Raw genomic sequence first — 18,436 nt, 5'->3', positions numbered from 1 at the left:
CACATGTACACACAGTTCTATTCTTGCCTCTTTATCACATGCCCCGCCCCTCTATCACATGCCCCGCCCCTAGGTCACATGCCCCGCCCCTCTATCACACGTTCTGCCTCTCCATCACATCTCCTCTCTAACTGGGTTGTGGGTACTGGTTCTAAAATTTTGTACTCTGTTGGGATTCAAGTCAGTCACTCTGGGATCTGGTGGGATCTGGTGGGATTCTGCAGTGCTTACATGTGCGTGTGTGTGTGTAAGCGTATACTATATATGAGTATAGTGGTGTGTGTGTGTATATATATGTGTGTGTATATTGTGTGTGTGTGCTCACCTTGACCTGGTGTAATAGGTGCAGGATTATTGGCCCTGCAGCTTTGTGTGTGTTCGATGTGTCAGCGATGTGCACTAATGACCCATAAGCCCATTACCCAGCAGGTCTGCAGTGAACTCCACACACCAGACACACACCACCAGGATTGTCTCTCAACAGCAGCTACATCCAGGCACTCATACGTTACATGTTTTGTGCATCTACAAGTGCACAAATCCGACCTCCCCACTGTGTCCTATTTCAGTCCTTGTTTAGTGCCATAATTTGTCAAAATTTGTCAATAAAAACAGAACCTTATTGATCATGCCCAGGGCAACAGTGTCCAGGGCAACAGTGTCCAGGGTGAGAGACATCAAACACACAGGCGTAATCAATTTCAACTCATTCAACAATGACTGATGTTCTGAATCAGCTACAGAGTTGAAGTACTACGTGAATGAGATAATCACACAGCATAACTGGTCAGACTAGCTCTGTCATTCTGTCATTCATTCCACTAGGTGGCGCCAGTGTGGAACTCACTTCCTGCTGTGGTTCCCTTGCAGCCTTCTGTGGTACAAACAGTACACACACCACTGAGTCACAGCTACACACACAACTGAGTCACAATTACACACACCACTGAGTCACAATTACACACACCACTGAGTCACAGCTACACACACCACTGAGTCACAGCTACACACACCACTAAGTCACAGCTACACACACCACTGAGTCACAGTTACACACACACCACTGAGTCACAGCTAGACACACCACTGAGTCACAGTTACACACACCACTGAGTCACAGTTACACACACACCACTGAGTCACAGCTACACACACCACTGAGTCACAGTTACACACACACCACTGAGTCAGAGCTACACACACACCGCTGAGTCACAGTTACACACACCACTGAGTCACAGCTACACACACACCACTGAGTCACAGCTACACACACCACTGAGTCACAGCTACACACACACCACTGAGTCACAGTTACACACACCACTGAGTCACAGTTACACACACCACTGAGTCACAGCTACACACACCACTGAGTCACAGCCACACACACCACTGAGTCACAGCTACACACACACCACTGAGTCACAGCTACACACACACCACTGAGTCACAGCTACACACACCACTGAGTCACAGCTACACACACACCACTGAGTCACAGTCACACACCACTGAGTCACAGTTACACACACCACTGAGTCACAGTTACACACACCACTGAGTCATAGCTACACACTCCACTGAGTCACAGCTACACACACCACTGAGTCACAGCTACACACACACCACTGAGTCACACACACCACTGAGTCACACACACACCACACATATACCACAAAATTGCTCTTGGATTCAAATATTGTAGTTTCCCTGACAATCAGTTCTGTAAGCACTCTTATTGTTTTGCGTTGGGTATGTGGATTGTACAGTAGAGTCCACCATCTGGTTTTAGGAAGCTGAACATGATAACTGGCCACTCCACAGAGTTGCTTCATCATAAACTTATATAATTGTAAACCCAAGTCACTGTAAACGTACATGATTGTAAAATCATGTCACTGTAAACCTGTTATTGTAAACTCATGTCAGTGTAAATTTGTGCAATTGTAAATTCAAGTCACTGTAACTTTGCATCATTGTAAACTCGATGCAAAGCACCGAAAATGTAAACTTGCATAATTGTAAACTCATGTCACTGTAAACAAGCCAGTGTAAACATGTGTCACTGTAAACATGTCATGAAAACTTACATCCTTGTATACATATGTACCAAAAAGGCTAGAGATTACTTCTGTTTAATATTATTTTCAATCAGAATAACAGTTCAAATGTAATTATTTTCTGAGAATTTTCTCAGGTTCATAAACTTTAGTTTCTATATAATACTTTTTACACATAGGTTTACATTGTGTTACACATTAATTAATTAATTAAATTTTAGCCACACTGAATAGAATTCTCATTAACCTGTCATTTATAAAAGATAAATCTTCATTTATCTTCAAGATAAAGAAGAAAAAGCAGGAATTTAATGAAACAGTGTGTGCTGTTATGTGTAACTGCGGGAAGGTGGAGGCGGGACACAAGCGGGAATCTTTAAGAGATTTAATACGCAGTCACACAACAATACTACAAACACGTACACAACAAATACAAACTAAACAATAGGAAAACAACAAAGAACTGCTAACATAAAACCCTAACACATCAATTAACCAAGACATACAGTAGACATTAATTTAATTATAACCAACTAAAAACAGTGTACTAATGTCAGTAATAATAATAATAATAATAATAATAATAATAAATAAATAAAAAGCAAGCAATTTCCAGAAGGTTCCAGCACTATCAGACACTGAATTAAAATATGTATAGACCTTCGTATGGACCTTTAATTAAATACTGTTAACTGCCCGATGGTGGGTGGTGTGTGTGTGTGTGTGTGTGTGTGTGTGTGTGTGTGTGTGTGTGTGTGTGTGTGTGTGTGTGTGTGTGTGTGCGTGTGTGTGTACGTACATGCCAGGCTGATGGCCCTGGGGCATGTGTGGTGCTATGAGTGTGTGTGTGTGTGTGTGTGTGTGTGTGTGTGTGTGTGTGTGTGTTTGTGTGTGTGTGTGTGTGTGTGTGTGTGTGTGTGTGACGGGCTCATGCCCCTGGGGCCTGTGTGCTAGCTCTTCTGTTTGTATGAGAGCAGGGCTTGGTCGTGTCTGCTGTCAGCCCTCCGCTGCTCCCTACTGCCCCCTGCAGGACTCCTGTAGACACCCCCTCCCCTGCAGTGACACTGGGGGGTTCCCTCCCCAGTGAGGCAGGGTTCTCCTGATGCCCTGCTGGGGGAGAAGGTGTGGCGGGATGGAGGTGACCCAGGTTGGAAACATGGATGTTGGGATTTAGACCAGGGTTAGGGTTAGGGTTAGGGTTAGGGTTAGGCATGAGACCCTCCGGTTGTGGGGGGTTGGTTTTCTCCTCTCCTCCCTCTGCTATACCCAAGTTGGGTATCTCACCAGTGACTGGCAGGACGTAAATCACCTAGGATTGAGAAGGAGGTTGAGTTAGGGTTAGGGATAATGTGTGTGTGTGTGTGTGTGTGTGTGTGTGTGTGTGTGTGTGTGTGTGTGTGTGTGTATTTGGAGTTTACCTGTGTTGCATCTCCCTCCTCTGAGCTTGCTGACAGAGACTAAAAGATGATTGTGTTTTATTACACTTCATACCCCAAAACTTTACTGTATATTTAACTAAAGATGAATAACTGAATAAACACCCACCTGCCCAACCTGGGGAACCACTGACACCACCTGAAACACAAATCAATGCACAGTGAGGGACAAAAACAAGTACACACAAGTACAAGTACAAGTACACACGCACAAACACACGCACGCACACACACACACACACACACACACACACACACACACACACACACACTCACACTCACACTCACACACACACTCACACACACACACACACACACACACACACTCACACACACACACACACACACACACACACACACACACACACACACACACACACACACTCACACACACTCACACACACACACTCACACACACACTCACACACACACTCACACACACACTCACACACACACTCACACTCTAATCTGAGTAAGTAAAGCATGCCAATACCTGTGTCTGTCCACCTGCACCTCCAGCAGTGGGCAGCCAAGATGTGAACAATCTTTGGCCAGTCTACAAAACACCACCATACACACATTTATACTAAACAACACCACCAGACACATATTTATACTACACAACACCACCAGACACACATTTATACTACAAAACACCACCAGACACACATTTATACTAAACAACACCACCAGACACATATGTATACTACACAACACCACCAGGCACACATTTATACTACACAACACCACCAGACACACATTTACACTACAAAACATCACCAGGCACACATTTATACTACATAACACCACCAGACACACTTATATACTACAAAACACCATCAGACACACATTTATACTACATAACACCACCAGACACACATTTATACTACACAACACCACCAGACACACATTTATACTAAACACCACCACCAGACACACTTATATACTACAAAACACCACCAGACACACATTTATACTACACCACACACACATTTTTACTAAACAACACCACCAGGCACACATTTATACTACAAAACACCACCTGTGTGTAGCTGTGACTCAGTGGTGTGTGTGTAGCTGTGACTCAGTGGTGTGTGTAGCTGTGACTCAGTGGTGTGTGTAACTGTGACTCAGTGGTGTGTGTAACTGTGACTCAGTGGTGTGTGTGTAGCTGTGACTCAGTGGTGTGTGTGTAGCTGTGACTCAGTGGTGTGTGTGTAACTGTGACTCAGTGGTGTGTGTAACTGTGACTCAGTGGTGTGTGTAGCTGTGACTCAGTGGTGTGTGTAGCTGTGACTCAGTGGTGTGTGTAGCTGTGACTCAGTGGTGTGTGTGTAGCTGTGAGTCAGTGGTGTGTGTAGCTGTGACTCAGTGGTGTGTGTAACTGTGACTCAGTGGTGTGTGTGTAGCTGTGACTCAGTGGTGTGTGTGTAGCTGTGACTCAGTGGTGTGTGTAATTGTGACTCAGTGGTGTGTGTGTGTAGCTGTGACTCAGTGGAGTGTGTAATTGTGACTCAGTGGTGTGTGTAATTGTGACTCAGTGGAGTGTGTAATTGTGACTCAGTGGAGTGTGTAATTGTGACTCAGTGGTGTGTGTAACTGTGACTCAGTGGTGTGTGTAATTGTGACTCAGTGGAGTGTGTAATTGTGACTCAGTGGTGTGTGTAATTGTGACTCAGTGGTGTGTGTAGCTGTGACTCAGTGGTGTGTGTAATTGTGACTCAGTGGTGTGTGTAGCTGTGACTCAGTGGTGTGTGTAATTGTGACTCAGTGGAGTGTGTAATTGTGACTCAGTGGTGTGTGTGTAGCTGTGACTCAGTGGTGTGTGTGTAGCTGTGACTCAGTGGTGTGTGTGTAATTGTGACTCAGTGGTGTGTGTAATTGTGACTCAGTGGTATGTGTAATTGTGACTCAGTGGTATGTGTAACTGTGACTCAGTGGTGTGTGTAGCTGTGACTCGGTGGTGTGTGTAGCTGTGACTCAGTGGTGTGTGTGACTCAGTGGTGTGTGTAATTGTGACTCAGTGGTGTGTGTAGCTGTGACTCAGTGGTGTGTGTACTGTTTGTACCACAGAAGGCTGCAAGGGAACCACAGCAGGAAGTGAGTTCCACACTGGCGCCACCTAGTGGAAGAAAAAAGCGAATAATTTAGACTATAACAGAATGGAACAGGTTTACTATAAAACTAAATCAGATAAACTATATATCAGATCAACTATAGTTGAAATCAGGGCCGGAGTGGGACACTTTTTCAGCCCGGGAGTTTTATGACCAAATCCGGCCCAAAATTATTTTTCCCTCCCAATCGGCCCAAACTAGAGATTGACATGAGCCGGCCCATCGGGAATCCTCCCGAATCTCCCGATTAGCCACTCCGGCTCTGGTTGAAATCATCAGTAGTTTTTCTCATTCATGTGAGAACTCTGTATGATACCCTGGAATGTGTGTTAGTTGTCCTTGTGGGGGCGGAGTTTCCAGGTTGAGGGAGGGTATGTTACCTGTCCTTGTGGGGGCGGAGTTTCCGGTGTGAGGGAGGGGCTTGTGAGTGTGGCAGCCTGCAGGAATTCACTGTTCCCATTCTGAGGAACTACACTCTGACCTTTAACCTAGGGACAGGTTAAAACAGGGGAGGAGGTGAGCCCCAAAACCAGATTACCTGATTAAATACCCCCTCGCCCAGAATGCATTTCTGTCATGACAGGAAAACACACACACACACACACACACACACACACACACACACACACACACTTTCATTCATGCGTCCACACTCACATGGTGCTGGTCTGGTCGTGTGTGTGTGTGCATTTGTGTTGACTCTGGTGTTGGGTTTGGGTCCTTCTGGCCAGCCCAGTTGGTGTTGCTCATAGGTACCAGAACCAACATTGGGCCATTGGAGCCCAGAACCATGACAGGGACCAGGAGGGTGTGGCCTGCTGCAGAAGGGGGTGGAGCCTGAGCCATCTGTGTCTGGAGTCACAGGAGAGAGATGTGGTTCTAATGTAGAGGTTAACACAGATTCTTCAGAGGAATAATCTTGGGTTACTTCTGTTGTGATCCACACCGACCTTCACGCTAGTTTTGCAGGTTCTGACTGAGTTACAGGGCTAGCATAACTAAAACAGGACAAACCGCTAGGATCATATAATGAGAACATAGACTTATAATAATCAGTCTGTTTGAGGTTAGGGTTTAGGGGTTAGGGTTTAGTGTATACATAGAGACTGGGGCAGATGAGGACTGGGGCAGATGAAGACTGGGGCAGATTGAGAGAGAGGGAGACTTCATACTTACTGGGAAGCCTTCTGTCATGGCAACGATGAAGCAGAAGATCGAGAAGACAAACGGCATCACTGTGATTCTACAGGAGAACACACACTATTAGTACTGTACTATACACACTATTAGTACTGTACTATACAGAACACACACTACTAATACTGTACAGAACACACGCTATTACTATTGTACTATACACACTATTAGTACTGTACTATACACACTATTAGTACTGTACTATACACACTATTAGTACTGCACTATACACACTATTGCTACTGTACTATACACACTATTACTACTGTACTATACAGAACACTATTAATACTGTACTGTACAGAACACACACTATTACTATTGTACTATACAGAACACTATTACTACTGTACTGTACATAACACTATTACTAATGTACTGTACAGAACACAATTACTACTGTACTATACAGAACACACACTATTACTACTGTACAATACAGAACACTATTACTACTGTACTATACAGAACACACACTATTACTACTGTACTATACAGAACACTATTACTACTGTACTATACAGAACACACACTATTACTACTGTACAGAAGAGACTCCAGAAGAGACTCTATAGTGTACTGTAGATATCAGGGTCTTTTATCCCCATATAACAGATTGTATTAAACAGCTCAACATGAAGATCATTTAGTAAAGTTCAGCATGCGTAATAAAGGTGAGTGTTTACCTGTGTGTAGCGCGCCAGGGTGCTCAGGTAAGAATAGGTGTGCAGGAGGTCTGCGGCGGCTTTTAAATGCTTCACATAGAATTTGTTTAAAACACACACCCGTACACACACACACAGTCAGAGACGGCCATCATGTCTGTCTGGCTGGTGAAGACATTTCCTCACCAGAGAGATTAACGACAGAGACTAACTCAGACCGGAGTGGACGCCGAACACCGTCCTTGTTTTAACGGACGTGTTTGTTGTTCTCGGTTCAGTTGAACAGAGATGTCACAAAAGAGGTTCTGACTGTAAACTATGAAACGTGATGTTTTTAGACATCCTGTAAGAATGGAGTTTCAAACACATGCAGAAACATTATACCTAGCAATACATTTTTTTCTCTTTGTCTAACGCTCCTGCCTAACACACACAAATGCACACAAACACAAACACACACATCATCTCTCCTCCAGTCATTAAAAAATACAGCTTTCATGCCTGAGGATTTCACATATATTAAAGAAGCCGGGTTGTGGTGAAAGTGTGTGTGTGTGTGTGTGTGTGTGTGTGTGTGTATGTAAGTTTAAAAGAGTGAATTAAGAACGTGTGTAGTTCTCAGAACGAGACGCTGACTGAGTTGATGAGGATTATACATAGATCACTGCAGGCAGGAGGTTGTGAAGGTTTGTGTGTGTGTGTGTGTGTTAGTGTGTGTGTGTAGGTGTGTAGTTCCAGCGTAAGACGCTGACTGAGTAGATGAAGTCAGAGGAGAACTAACGCTGACCAACCAGGACAATTAAGTGGAACAAAGAAGTGCTAAATGTGGGCTTCAGAACAGAAAGAGAACACACACACACACACACACACACACACACACACACACACACAACATGCAAGAGAGAGAGAGAGAGACTATTTCAGAATAACCTCTGTGCTTTTAAAAGCTGTGCTATTTGTTGAGTGTTTTAACATTGTGCCAGTATATCTTCTGTTGTTAGGCAGCTAGCAGCCTGACATCAAACGTGAACGTGAGACCAGACACAGAGGACAGATCCTGTAACACTTTTTACAGTTTCCCCTTACTGGAGACACTAGTGTCTCAGCACAGGAGGCCTGCTGTGTGTCGGGGACACGTGTCCACCTGTATGAGCCTCCAAAAGACATTCAAACCAAAATGACACAGAATAAAAGGTCATTTAGACCTAATATGTGAATAAAATAGAGAAATTTATTTAAAGAAGAGAAATTTATGTGTGTGAGTGTGGGTGTGTATATGTGTGTGAGTATGTGTGTGTGTGTGTGTGTGAGTGATTGTGTGCATGTCTGTGTGTACATGTGTGTGTGAGTGTGTGTATGTATGTGTATACGTGAGTGTGTGTGTGAGTGTGTGCATGCCTGTGTGTATGTGTGTGTGAGTGTGTGTGTGCATGTCTGTGTGTACGTGAGTGTGTGTGAGTGAGAGTGTGTGAATGTGTGCATGTCTGTGTGTACGTGTGTGTGAGTGTGTGTATGTGTGCATGTCTGTGTATTTGTGTGTGAGTGTGTGAGTGAGAGTGTGTGAATGTGTGCATGTCTGTGTGTACGTGTGTGTGTGTGTGAGTGTATCACTGTGTGCATGTCTGTGTGTACGTGTACGTGTACGTGTGTGTGTGTGTGTAAACCACATCATAGCAGTAGAAGCTGGTGTGTATGGTAACTGAAGATTCAGATCCAGCCGTTACTTTAATGAAGGCAGTAAAAGCTGAGATGTCTGGAAGTGTCCTCACTCTTCCTGGAGGTGTGGGCCCTCCAGCTGGTCTGTGCTGGTCTGTGCTGGTGTGTCAGTGCTCCCGTCACGTTCGTCCCGTACAGCGTAATGAGAAAAGCAGCGAGGCGGGAATGTGGCTGCTCCATAATTACACACCGCTCCACACAAGACGGAAAACAAGGAACTGATGTCGGAAGTCCACAGTGACCATACATGGAGATGCGTGAGGAACTCCCCATGGACCTGCTGTCCCTCAAGGCAGAATCACAACAACTGTGTCAAGACAGAAATCTGCACGCTGTCCCTAGTGGTTCCCGTGGTAGCAAACATAGCTGTTTCCATAGTAACTTGAGAAGGATGGCCACACGTCCTAAATAAACAAACTTTTGTGACAACCAGAAATGTTAAAAAAGTTGCAAAAAACAGGTCCAAGTCTAGTCACGAGTCTGTTGGCTGGAGTCTAAGTCAAGTCTCAAGTGAACTAAACAAACCTACCCGGTGCCTTATGAAGTTTGATGTGGTCATTCCAGTGTCTTTAATTTGTTTCTTACATACTTTACATGTTCACTGAATTTACTGAAACAAAACTAAGGAATAGTGAAAACAGACAAAGAAAGTATTTATTTCTATAAAAACGACTCTTATTGTTCACGACTCATTTTGGACGAGTTTCAAGTCAAGTCTGAAGTCTTATTGTTGGCGTATTAAGTTCGACTCGAGTCACTCTCTCGAGTGCCTATACTTGTGTGTCTCATAGATTAGACTCCTGTGACTCATAGAATTTGAGTCACATGAGTCTAGTCTGAGTCACACGAGTCTAGTCTGAATCACACGAGTCTAGTCTATGAGTTACACGAGTCTAGTCTGAGTCACACGAGTCTAGTCTATGAGATACACGAGTCTAGTCTATGAGATACACGAGTCTAGTCTGAGTTACACGAGTCTAGTCTGAGTTACACGAGTCTAGTCTATGAGATACACGAGTCTAGTCTATGAGATACACGAGTCTAGTCTATGAGATACACGAGTCTAGTCTGAGTTACACGAGTCTAGTCTAAGTCACACGAGTCTAGTCTGAATCACACGAGTCTAGTCTGAATCACACGAGTCTAGTCTGAGTCACACGAGTCTAGTCTATGAGATACACGAGTCTAGTCTGAGTTACAAGAGTCTAGTCTATGAGATACACGAGTCTAGTCTATGAGTTACACGAGTCTGAGTCACATGAGTCTAGTCTATGAGATACACGAGTCTAGTCTGAGTTACACGAGTCTAGTCTATGAGATACACGAGTCTAGTCTATGAGATACACGAGTCTAGTCTGAGTTACACGAGTCTAGTCTGAGTAACATGAGTCTAGTCTGAATCACACGAGTCTAGTCTGAGTCACACGAGTCTAGTCTGAGTCACACGAGTCTAGTCTATGAGATACACGAGTCTAGTCTGAGTTACAAGAGTCTAGTCTATGAGATACACGAGTCTAGTCTATGAGTTACACGAGTCTGAGTCACATGAGTCTAGTCTATGAGATACACGAGTCTAGTCTATGAGACACATGAGTCTAGTCTGAGTCACACAAGTCTAGTCTATGAGATACACGAGTCTAGTCTATGAGATACACGAGTCTAGTCTATGAGATACATGAGTCTAGTCTGAGTCACACGAGTCTAGTCTATGAGATACACGAGTCTAGTCTATGAGTCACACGAGTCTAGACTCCTTTAGCGCTGTGCGAGGCGGCTGCTTCTACTGTAGCTCCATTGTTTTTAGCTGTTTTTTTTTCACTACAATAATTTCCCTGAAGGAAACTTCTTAAAGGGATCAATAAAGTATAAATTAATCAATTAATCAATCGATCTATCTATGCATCTCTGCCCTGTTTTCTTCCCTTTGTTCCTGTCACTGTTAATGAATGGAGGCCCAGTCCAGGTCCAGTTAAAGGTCCAGTTAAAGGTCCAGTTAAATGTCCAGTCTAGGTCCAGTTAAAGGTCCAGTTAAATGTCCAGTCCAGGTCCAGTTAAAGGTCCAGTTAAATGTCCAGTCCAGGTCCAGTTAAAGGTCCAGTTAAATGTCCAGTCTAGGTCCAGTTAAAGGTCCAGTTAAAGGTCCAGTTAAAGGTCCAGTCCAGAACAAGTTAAAGGTGCAGGTCCAGTCCACCCCCCCCCCCCCCCCCTCACTCCTCCAACAACATCACCAGTGTGACTCAAACACGTATCCAGCTGTAAATCAGTGTCACTAATACTGACCTTTCAGCAGAGAAAAATCAGACTCATAAATACTCCTGCGTAACAAAAAAAAACTGGTACAGTTAATCATTCCAAAAGGAAATCCTGGTCCATAATTAGCTTCTGGTGGAGGGGTGGAGGAGGGGGTGGAGGTTTTGGGGAGTGGAGACTACATGAAAAAATAAATAGAGTGTTGGATGCCTCTCTGAACCACTATATGTCCCCTAAGACGAGGGGGGGGGGGTGAAATGTGTGCAATTGTGTGTGTGTGTGTGTGTGTGTGTGTCTGGTGAGAGAAAAACAAATCCATCACTCCTACGAGTGACAATGAAGGGATATAACCCTTCATATGTGTGTGTGTGTGTGTGTGTGTGTGTAACCCTTTGTGTGTGTGTGTGTGTGTGTGTGTGTGTGTGTGTGTGTGTGTGTGTGTATATAACCCTTGCCCACCAGTCAGAGGGACACTATTGTGAAGTCTTCCTCCAGTCGGCTGCTCCCAGGACCGTCTGCGCTATGCTGATCTCTACAGCACTGCTCTGTGTGTTGGGCCTTGCTGCTGCCCATCCAGTGAGTATATCTCTCCGCCGTCACTCCAACCTCATCCTGTCACGTAACGGTTAACCTGGCTCCACAGAATAGAGCTTACTGTAATAGTCTGCTTGAATTAACTAACACAGACATATTACACTTCTTAATTGTTTGTATTATAGTAAACATGCTATAAACTGTAAAATGCACTTAAATGACTATGTACTGATCTACAAAAACATTCACCAGACAGGTAGTTCATGTACTGGACGTGTGTTTCAGATTTCTCAGACAGACGTTGTGGTTGCACAGAGGAGTTCTGACAGAGACACGTACCCAGGACAGCAGGTGGACACTCTGGACAGCTTCACTCCTGTCCTGCTACCAGTGAGAACACACCGGCTCTCTCTCACGATACGTAGCTCAGAAACAGGAAACTACAATTCCTGCAATAACCTCTGATATTTACATATCATTCCACACAATTCAGTGAGCACACCATCACAAACATATATATTTGTGGTGGTCATTATATTTGTGATATTTATTACATCAGTGGTGTTCATTATATTTGTGGTGTTCATTATATTTGTGATATTTAATACATCAGTGGTGTTCATTATATTTGTGATATTTAATACATCAGTGGTGTTCATTATATTTGTGGTGTTCATTATATTTGTGGTGTTGAATTCTGCTGCTCATTCAGTGATTTCACACTCAGATCACTGAGGTCCCGTTAACGCATACAGAAGAAGAGAAAGTTCCAGTCATACAGGTACACTAACAACACACAGTCATACAGGTACGCTAACAACACACAGTCATACAGGTACACTAACAACACCCAGTCATACAGGTACACCCACAACACACAGTCATACAGGTACACCCACAACACACAGTCATACAGGTACACTCACAACACACGGTCATACAGGTACGCTAACAACACACGGTCATACAGGTACACTCACAACACACAGTCATACAGGTACTCTAACAACACACAGTCATACAGGTACGCTAACAACACACAGTCATACATGTACACTCACAACACACAGTCATACAGGTACGCTAACAACACACAGTCATACAGGTACACTCAACACACAGTCATACAGGTACGCTAACAACACACAGTCATACAGGTACACCCACAACACACAGTCATACAGGTACACTAACAACACCCAGTCATACAGGTACACCCACAACACACAGTCATACAGGTACACTCACAACACACAGTCATACAGGTACACTCACAACACACGGTCATACAGGTACGCTAACAACACACAGTCATACAGGTACACTCACAACACACAGTCATACAGGTACGCTAACAACACACAGTCATACAGGTACGCTAACAACACACAGTCATACATGTACACTCACAACACACAGTCATACAGGTACGCTAACAACACACAGTCATACAGGTACGCTAACAACACACAGTCATACAGGTACACTCACAACACACAGTCATACAGGTACGCTAACAACACACAGTCATACATGTACACTCACAACACACAGTCATACAGGTACACTAACAACACCCAGTCATACAGGTACACCCACAACACACAGTCATACAGGTACACCCAGTCATACAGGTACACCCAGTCACACAGGTACACCCACAAAACAGCACTCAGCTGTGATTCACTCAGCAAAAACAGCAAATTAACTCCAGAAACAGAGTTGACCATTAATGCTCAGTCATGTTTGTCATGTTCAGATCACTGAGGTTCCTGTTCCAGCTATTCATGAGCAACAGGTAGGAAGTCACACACACACACACACACACACACACACACACACACACACACACACACACACACACACACACACACACACACACACACACACCCCAAAATTCATGATTTAAAGGAAGCATTCTGGAAAATTAGAAAGAATTGTTCGAATTAGGATCAGAATCAAGTTGTTGTTTGCTTGCTTTTAGACAGGAACACCCAGCTCTTCTGAATCTGAGAGCTCAAACCAGAGTGAGGTATAATACACACACACGCGCGCACACACACACACACACACACACACACACACACACACACACACACACACACACACACACACACACACACAGTAATCATTTTGCCAACACACTGTATGTTTTGGTCTTTGTATTAATTCACCGGTGTACTCTAACCACATTCACACACACACACTGAAGTAACTGGAAAAAATGTGTTTGAAATATAACAGGAACACTTGGTTGGTTGATCTTACAAGCTCCCGTCGCTGACATTAAAATGCATGTGTGATTAGTCAGTGTGATTAATCGGTGCGATTGGTCAGTGCGATTGGTTAGTGCGATTAGTCAGTGCGATTAGTCAGTGCGATTTTTCAGTGCGATTAATCGGTACGATTAGTCGGTGCGATTAATCAGTGCGCTTAGTCTGTGCGATTAATCAGTGTGATTAGTCAGTGCAATTAATCAGTGTGATTAGTCAGTGAGATCAATCAGGCCCCAAACTGCAGATGCTTTATGAAAGAGGAATATAAGTGTGAATGAACTGAATATAACTGAATATAATTATGAATTAACTGAATACAACTGTGAATTTAACAGACGAGTGTAGAGCCAGTTTCAGACATATCAGAGCAGAGTGTCTGTGTCATTAGTGTGGGCATGTTCCCAGTCATTACACACAGCTACTCACACCCAAACTCTTCTCAACAGCTTACTGGGGGTTGGTCATTACCCTCAACTCTCTCAGCATAAACAACAAACTGTGTATTTTCGGCATGGCACATCATGTCTCAGCATCATGTGTAACACTGCAGTGTGTTTTACACTGTAGAGTGAGTAGAGAGTATAGTAGAGAGTACAGTGTACAGAAGAGAGTAGAGTAAAGAGCAGAGTATAGTAGAAAGTAGAATGTAAAGTATAGAGAATAGAGTAGAAAGTAGAGTATTGAGTAGAGAATAGAGTATAGAATAATGTAGAGAGTAGAATGTAGAGTAGATTGTAGAGAAGAGTAAAGAAGAGAGTAAAAATGAAAAAATAGAGTATAGAATACAGTTGAGTGTAGAGAGTAGAAAGTAGAGTAGAGAGTATAGTGTAGAGAGTAGAGTAGAAAGTAACGTAGAGAGTGGAGAATAGAGTATAGAATACAGTAGAGAGTAGAGACTACAGCAGAGTAGAGAATAGAGTGGAGAGTAGAGAATAGAGTTGTATTTATACTGAATATAGATACCTGAACTGTCTCTTTCCCCCCAAGACATCTGAGGAGACGTCTGAGACGTCTGAGGACACGTCTGAACAAACAGCCGCTCAGATGAAAATGCAGGTAATAACACTCACCAGAAACAAACAGTGTGCTGTCACTACATGACCACACCAGCAGGGGGCAGCACCACATGAGGTCTCTGACCTACAGGCAGCACAGAGCAGACATCCTCCATCCAGGCTGTCAGGGACAGGAAGTGTCCTCCATCTTGGCTCTGAGGGACAGGAAGTGTCCTCCATCTTGGCTCCGAGGGACAGGAATTGTCCTCCATCTTGGCTCCCAGGGACAGGGTTGCCCTGCCTCAGTTGCTGCAGCTACTGGAACTGCAGACTGCTCTGTGGTGTGCTGGGGTCAAAGGCCACGTCTATACATTGATGCTGTGTGTTGTGGGCGGGGCTATATATGGGCGGGGCTAACTCTTTCTGTTTTCAGCTCACAGGTGACACCAACTCTAACGTTGACATGAGAGACGACAGTCGTGGTAATGAAGAGAACATGCAGAGGGTGAGACTATTTTTAAACTGGTTGTAAACACACTCACTGATGTGTGTGGCTGTACAAACACTCACTGATGTGTGTGGCTGTACACACACTCACTGATGTGTGTGGCTGTAAACACACTCACTGATGTGTGTGGCTGTAAACACACTCACTGATGTGTGTGACTGTAAACACACTCACTGATGTGTGTGGCTGTACACACACTCACTGATGTGTGTGGTTGTACACACACTCACTGATGTGTGTGGCTGTACACACACTCACTGATGTGTGTGACTGTAAACACACTCACTGATGTGTGTGACTGTAAACACACTCACTGATGTGTGTGGTTGTACACACACTCACTGATGTGTGTGGCTGTACACACACTCACTGATGTGTGTGGTTGTACACACACTCACTGATGTGTGTGGTTGTAAACACACTCACTGATGTGTGTGGTTGTAAACATACTCACTGATGTGTGTGGCTGTACACACACTCACTGATGTGTGTGACTGTAAACACACTGATGTGTGTGACTGTAAACACACTGATGTGTGTGGCTGTACACACACTCACTGATGTGTGTGGCTGTACACACACTCACTGATGTGTGTGGTTGTAAACACACTCACTGATGTGTGTGGTTGTAAACACACTCACTGATGTGTGTGGCTGTACACACACTCACTGATGTGTGTGGCTGTACACACACTCACTGATGTGTGTGGCTGTAAACACACTCACTGATGTGTGTGGTTGTACACTGACGTCTGATGTGTTTGGGGTGTGATGTGTTTGGGGTGTGATGTGTTTGAGGTCTGATGTGTTTGATGTCTGATGTTTCTATGATCTTTTCTCCAGAGCTGGATCCATGCTTTCAGAAATCATCCTCACTACCAAGTGTACACCATGCCCATACGGGAAATTGTGGCTTCTGAGGCACCTGTGGAAGCAGTGACTGTAGCCGTGGCCGTGGCTGCAACAGAGGGCGTGGCCGTGGCTGCAACAGAGGGCGTGGCCGTGGCTGCAACGGAGGGCGTGGCCGTGGAAGCTCCTGCGGCCGCAGCCCCCACCTCCGTGGCTGATGCAGCGGGCGGTGTGGTTCCAGAGTTAGAGAGTGCAGCCAGTGTAAGCACAGAGAGTGTGGAGGGGCTAGAGCAGTGGGTGGGGCCAGGGCTGAAGCAGTGGGCGGGGCCAGGGCTGCAGCAGTGGCGGAGCTGCAAGGACATGGGAGATAACGGAGACTGTGCTGAGGCCGCTGACCACACCCTCAGCTCCCCCGAACACCTGCCCCACGGCACGCTGCCACTGGACGAGCATCTGACCATCTGACAACTCTCTGGTACCCTTACGATGCAGCACTATGTCAGAACATCCACACCAGTACACGCACAACTGTGGACCCTGAGGGGGACACTGGGGGCTGATTATGGTGATGTCACATTCAGAAGTTAACAGCACGGTGATACTGATGGTCCAATCAGAAGCAGAGGAAGGGAGAAGAGAATGAAGGAGGTGATGATGTCATAATGAAACCGTGCAGTGTTACTGTGATGTAATCCAGACACACGTCTCTCAGTCCCTCACGTGGAACTAACATTTACCTGTACTTCCTTTCAAATTATAGTAAACATTTATATTATATCAATGTAACAGTATTTGTTTTCATACTAATTACATTTATATTCAATTACTGGAGGTCATCATTGGGGTTTAATCACTAACACCACTTTGTAATCCTACCAGGATTTTAATCACGTCTGATACACTGACATTTATATCTAAACATATCTAAACAGTATTTGTTTACAGTGCTGTAATTCTGAGTATGGCCATATTAACCTTCTACTGACATCAACATCAGTAGATGTTCGAATTATCAGAACACTTTTAATTTGAGGTTCGAACAGTGTTGTTTACTCCCAACACTCATGCTTGGCAGTCACACGTATCTATTCAACATCTGTTTGTGTTGCTGTAATCCTAACCCTAATACTAATCATAATTAACCTTTAAACTCAAGTGCAGTTTTCCTTCAGTATGTGATTGATATTTTGCAGAGACAGTTAACAGTGCAATAACTAATCAAACACAGGACCTGTTAACACTACATTATACTATATCAAATACAGGATCTGTTAACACATGAAATAAGTAAAAAGAATAAACCCTGAAATGTGTGTCTGTTTGCGTGTGCACTTATTACCGTGATTCATTCACTTATAGTGATTACACACATGAAGAATATCTCAGTGGAACTCTCAGAGTACCTGGAGACCCGGATGGCCCCCTAACCAAACAGGAGACACGTTTAGGGCATTTACCAGATGCTCTTATCCAGAGCGACTTACGAAGTACACACTAGTGATCACTGGGGGGGTATGGTACCCTAGCCCAGTCTCAGAGGAGCAGTGGGGGTTAAGTGCTTTGATCAAGGGCACTTCAGTCATGACCTAGGGCCTGGGAATCAAACCCACAACCCTCCATGAACAAGACCAGTTCCCTACCCACCAGACCATGACTGTCAATGACACCTTTAACTGCTACTGGTTTCTAAACATGTGACCGACATCTCTGAACACTCTGATTGTGGACTATGAGTGTTTGCTGTAGAGAGGTGTTCATTACCGAGTCTCTAGAAACGTGGGTGTTTGTTGTCTAAGTTTTCTCCAGGTCAGGACACAGCATTTGGGGTGT

The 18,436-nt window shown here is 44.3% G+C and overlaps 2 protein-coding genes across 2 annotated transcripts; one reads left to right on the top strand and one right to left on the bottom strand.

Moving 5' to 3' along the window:
* Nucleotides 1–2,663: 2,663 nt before the first annotated feature.
* LOC143486813 (uncharacterized) lies at nt 2,664–7,611 on the bottom strand. Its single transcript, XM_076986264.1, has 9 exons — nt 7,500–7,611; nt 6,793–6,859; nt 6,274–6,468; nt 5,997–6,104; nt 5,568–5,621; nt 3,993–4,055; nt 3,609–3,638; nt 3,482–3,520; nt 2,664–3,372 (listed from the first exon to the last, which is right to left on the bottom strand). Exons 2-9 carry the CDS (start codon nt 6,847–6,849, stop codon nt 2,992–2,994), a joined length of 927 nt encoding a protein of 308 aa, XP_076842379.1. The 5' UTR covers nt 6,850–6,859; nt 7,500–7,611; the 3' UTR covers nt 2,664–2,991.
* A 4,253-nt stretch (nt 7,612–11,864) lies between these two features.
* Nucleotides 11,865–17,919, top strand: LOC143486803 (uncharacterized). The gene is made up of 8 exons (XM_076986245.1): nt 11,865–12,020; nt 12,264–12,368; nt 12,706–12,759; nt 13,738–13,776; nt 13,963–14,010; nt 15,242–15,310; nt 15,683–15,754; nt 16,601–17,919. The coding sequence occupies exons 1-8, from the start codon at nt 11,967–11,969 to the stop codon at nt 17,069–17,071; spliced, it is 912 nt and encodes a 303-aa protein (XP_076842360.1). The 5' UTR covers nt 11,865–11,966; the 3' UTR covers nt 17,072–17,919.
* Nucleotides 17,920–18,436: the final 517 nt, after the last annotated feature.

This window comes from Brachyhypopomus gauderio, unplaced genomic scaffold (genome assembly GCF_052324685.1).
Source record: "Brachyhypopomus gauderio isolate BG-103 unplaced genomic scaffold, BGAUD_0.2 sc45, whole genome shotgun sequence".
Taxonomy (NCBI): Eukaryota; Metazoa; Chordata; class Actinopteri; order Gymnotiformes; family Hypopomidae; genus Brachyhypopomus; species Brachyhypopomus gauderio.
Note: the sequence above shows the minus strand (reverse complement) of the source record. Positions and strands in the feature narration are given on the sequence as shown.

Excerpts from the sequence above, each read along its gene's own strand:
- LOC143486813 (XM_076986264.1), bottom strand. The coding sequence starts at position 6,849 with ATGCCGTTTGTCTTCTCGATCTTCTGCTTCATCGTTGCCATGACAGAA. Across the intron at positions 5,622-5,996 it reads CTCCGCCCCCACAAGGACAG|GTGGCGCCAGTGTGGAACTC; the intron begins GTAACATACCCT and ends TTCTTCCACTAG. Across the intron at positions 3,521-3,608 it reads TGGTTCCCCAGGTTGGGCAG|TCTCTGTCAGCAAGCTCAGA; the intron begins GTGGGTGTTTAT and ends ATCATCTTTTAG.
- LOC143486803 (XM_076986245.1), top strand. The coding sequence starts at position 11,967 with ATGCTGATCTCTACAGCACTGCTCTGTGTGTTGGGCCTTGCTGCTGCC. Across the intron at positions 12,369-12,705 it reads TCACTCCTGTCCTGCTACCA|ATCACTGAGGTCCCGTTAAC; the intron begins GTGAGAACACAC and ends TTTCACACTCAG. Across the intron at positions 15,311-15,682 it reads CCGCTCAGATGAAAATGCAG|CTCACAGGTGACACCAACTC; the intron begins GTAATAACACTC and ends TTCTGTTTTCAG.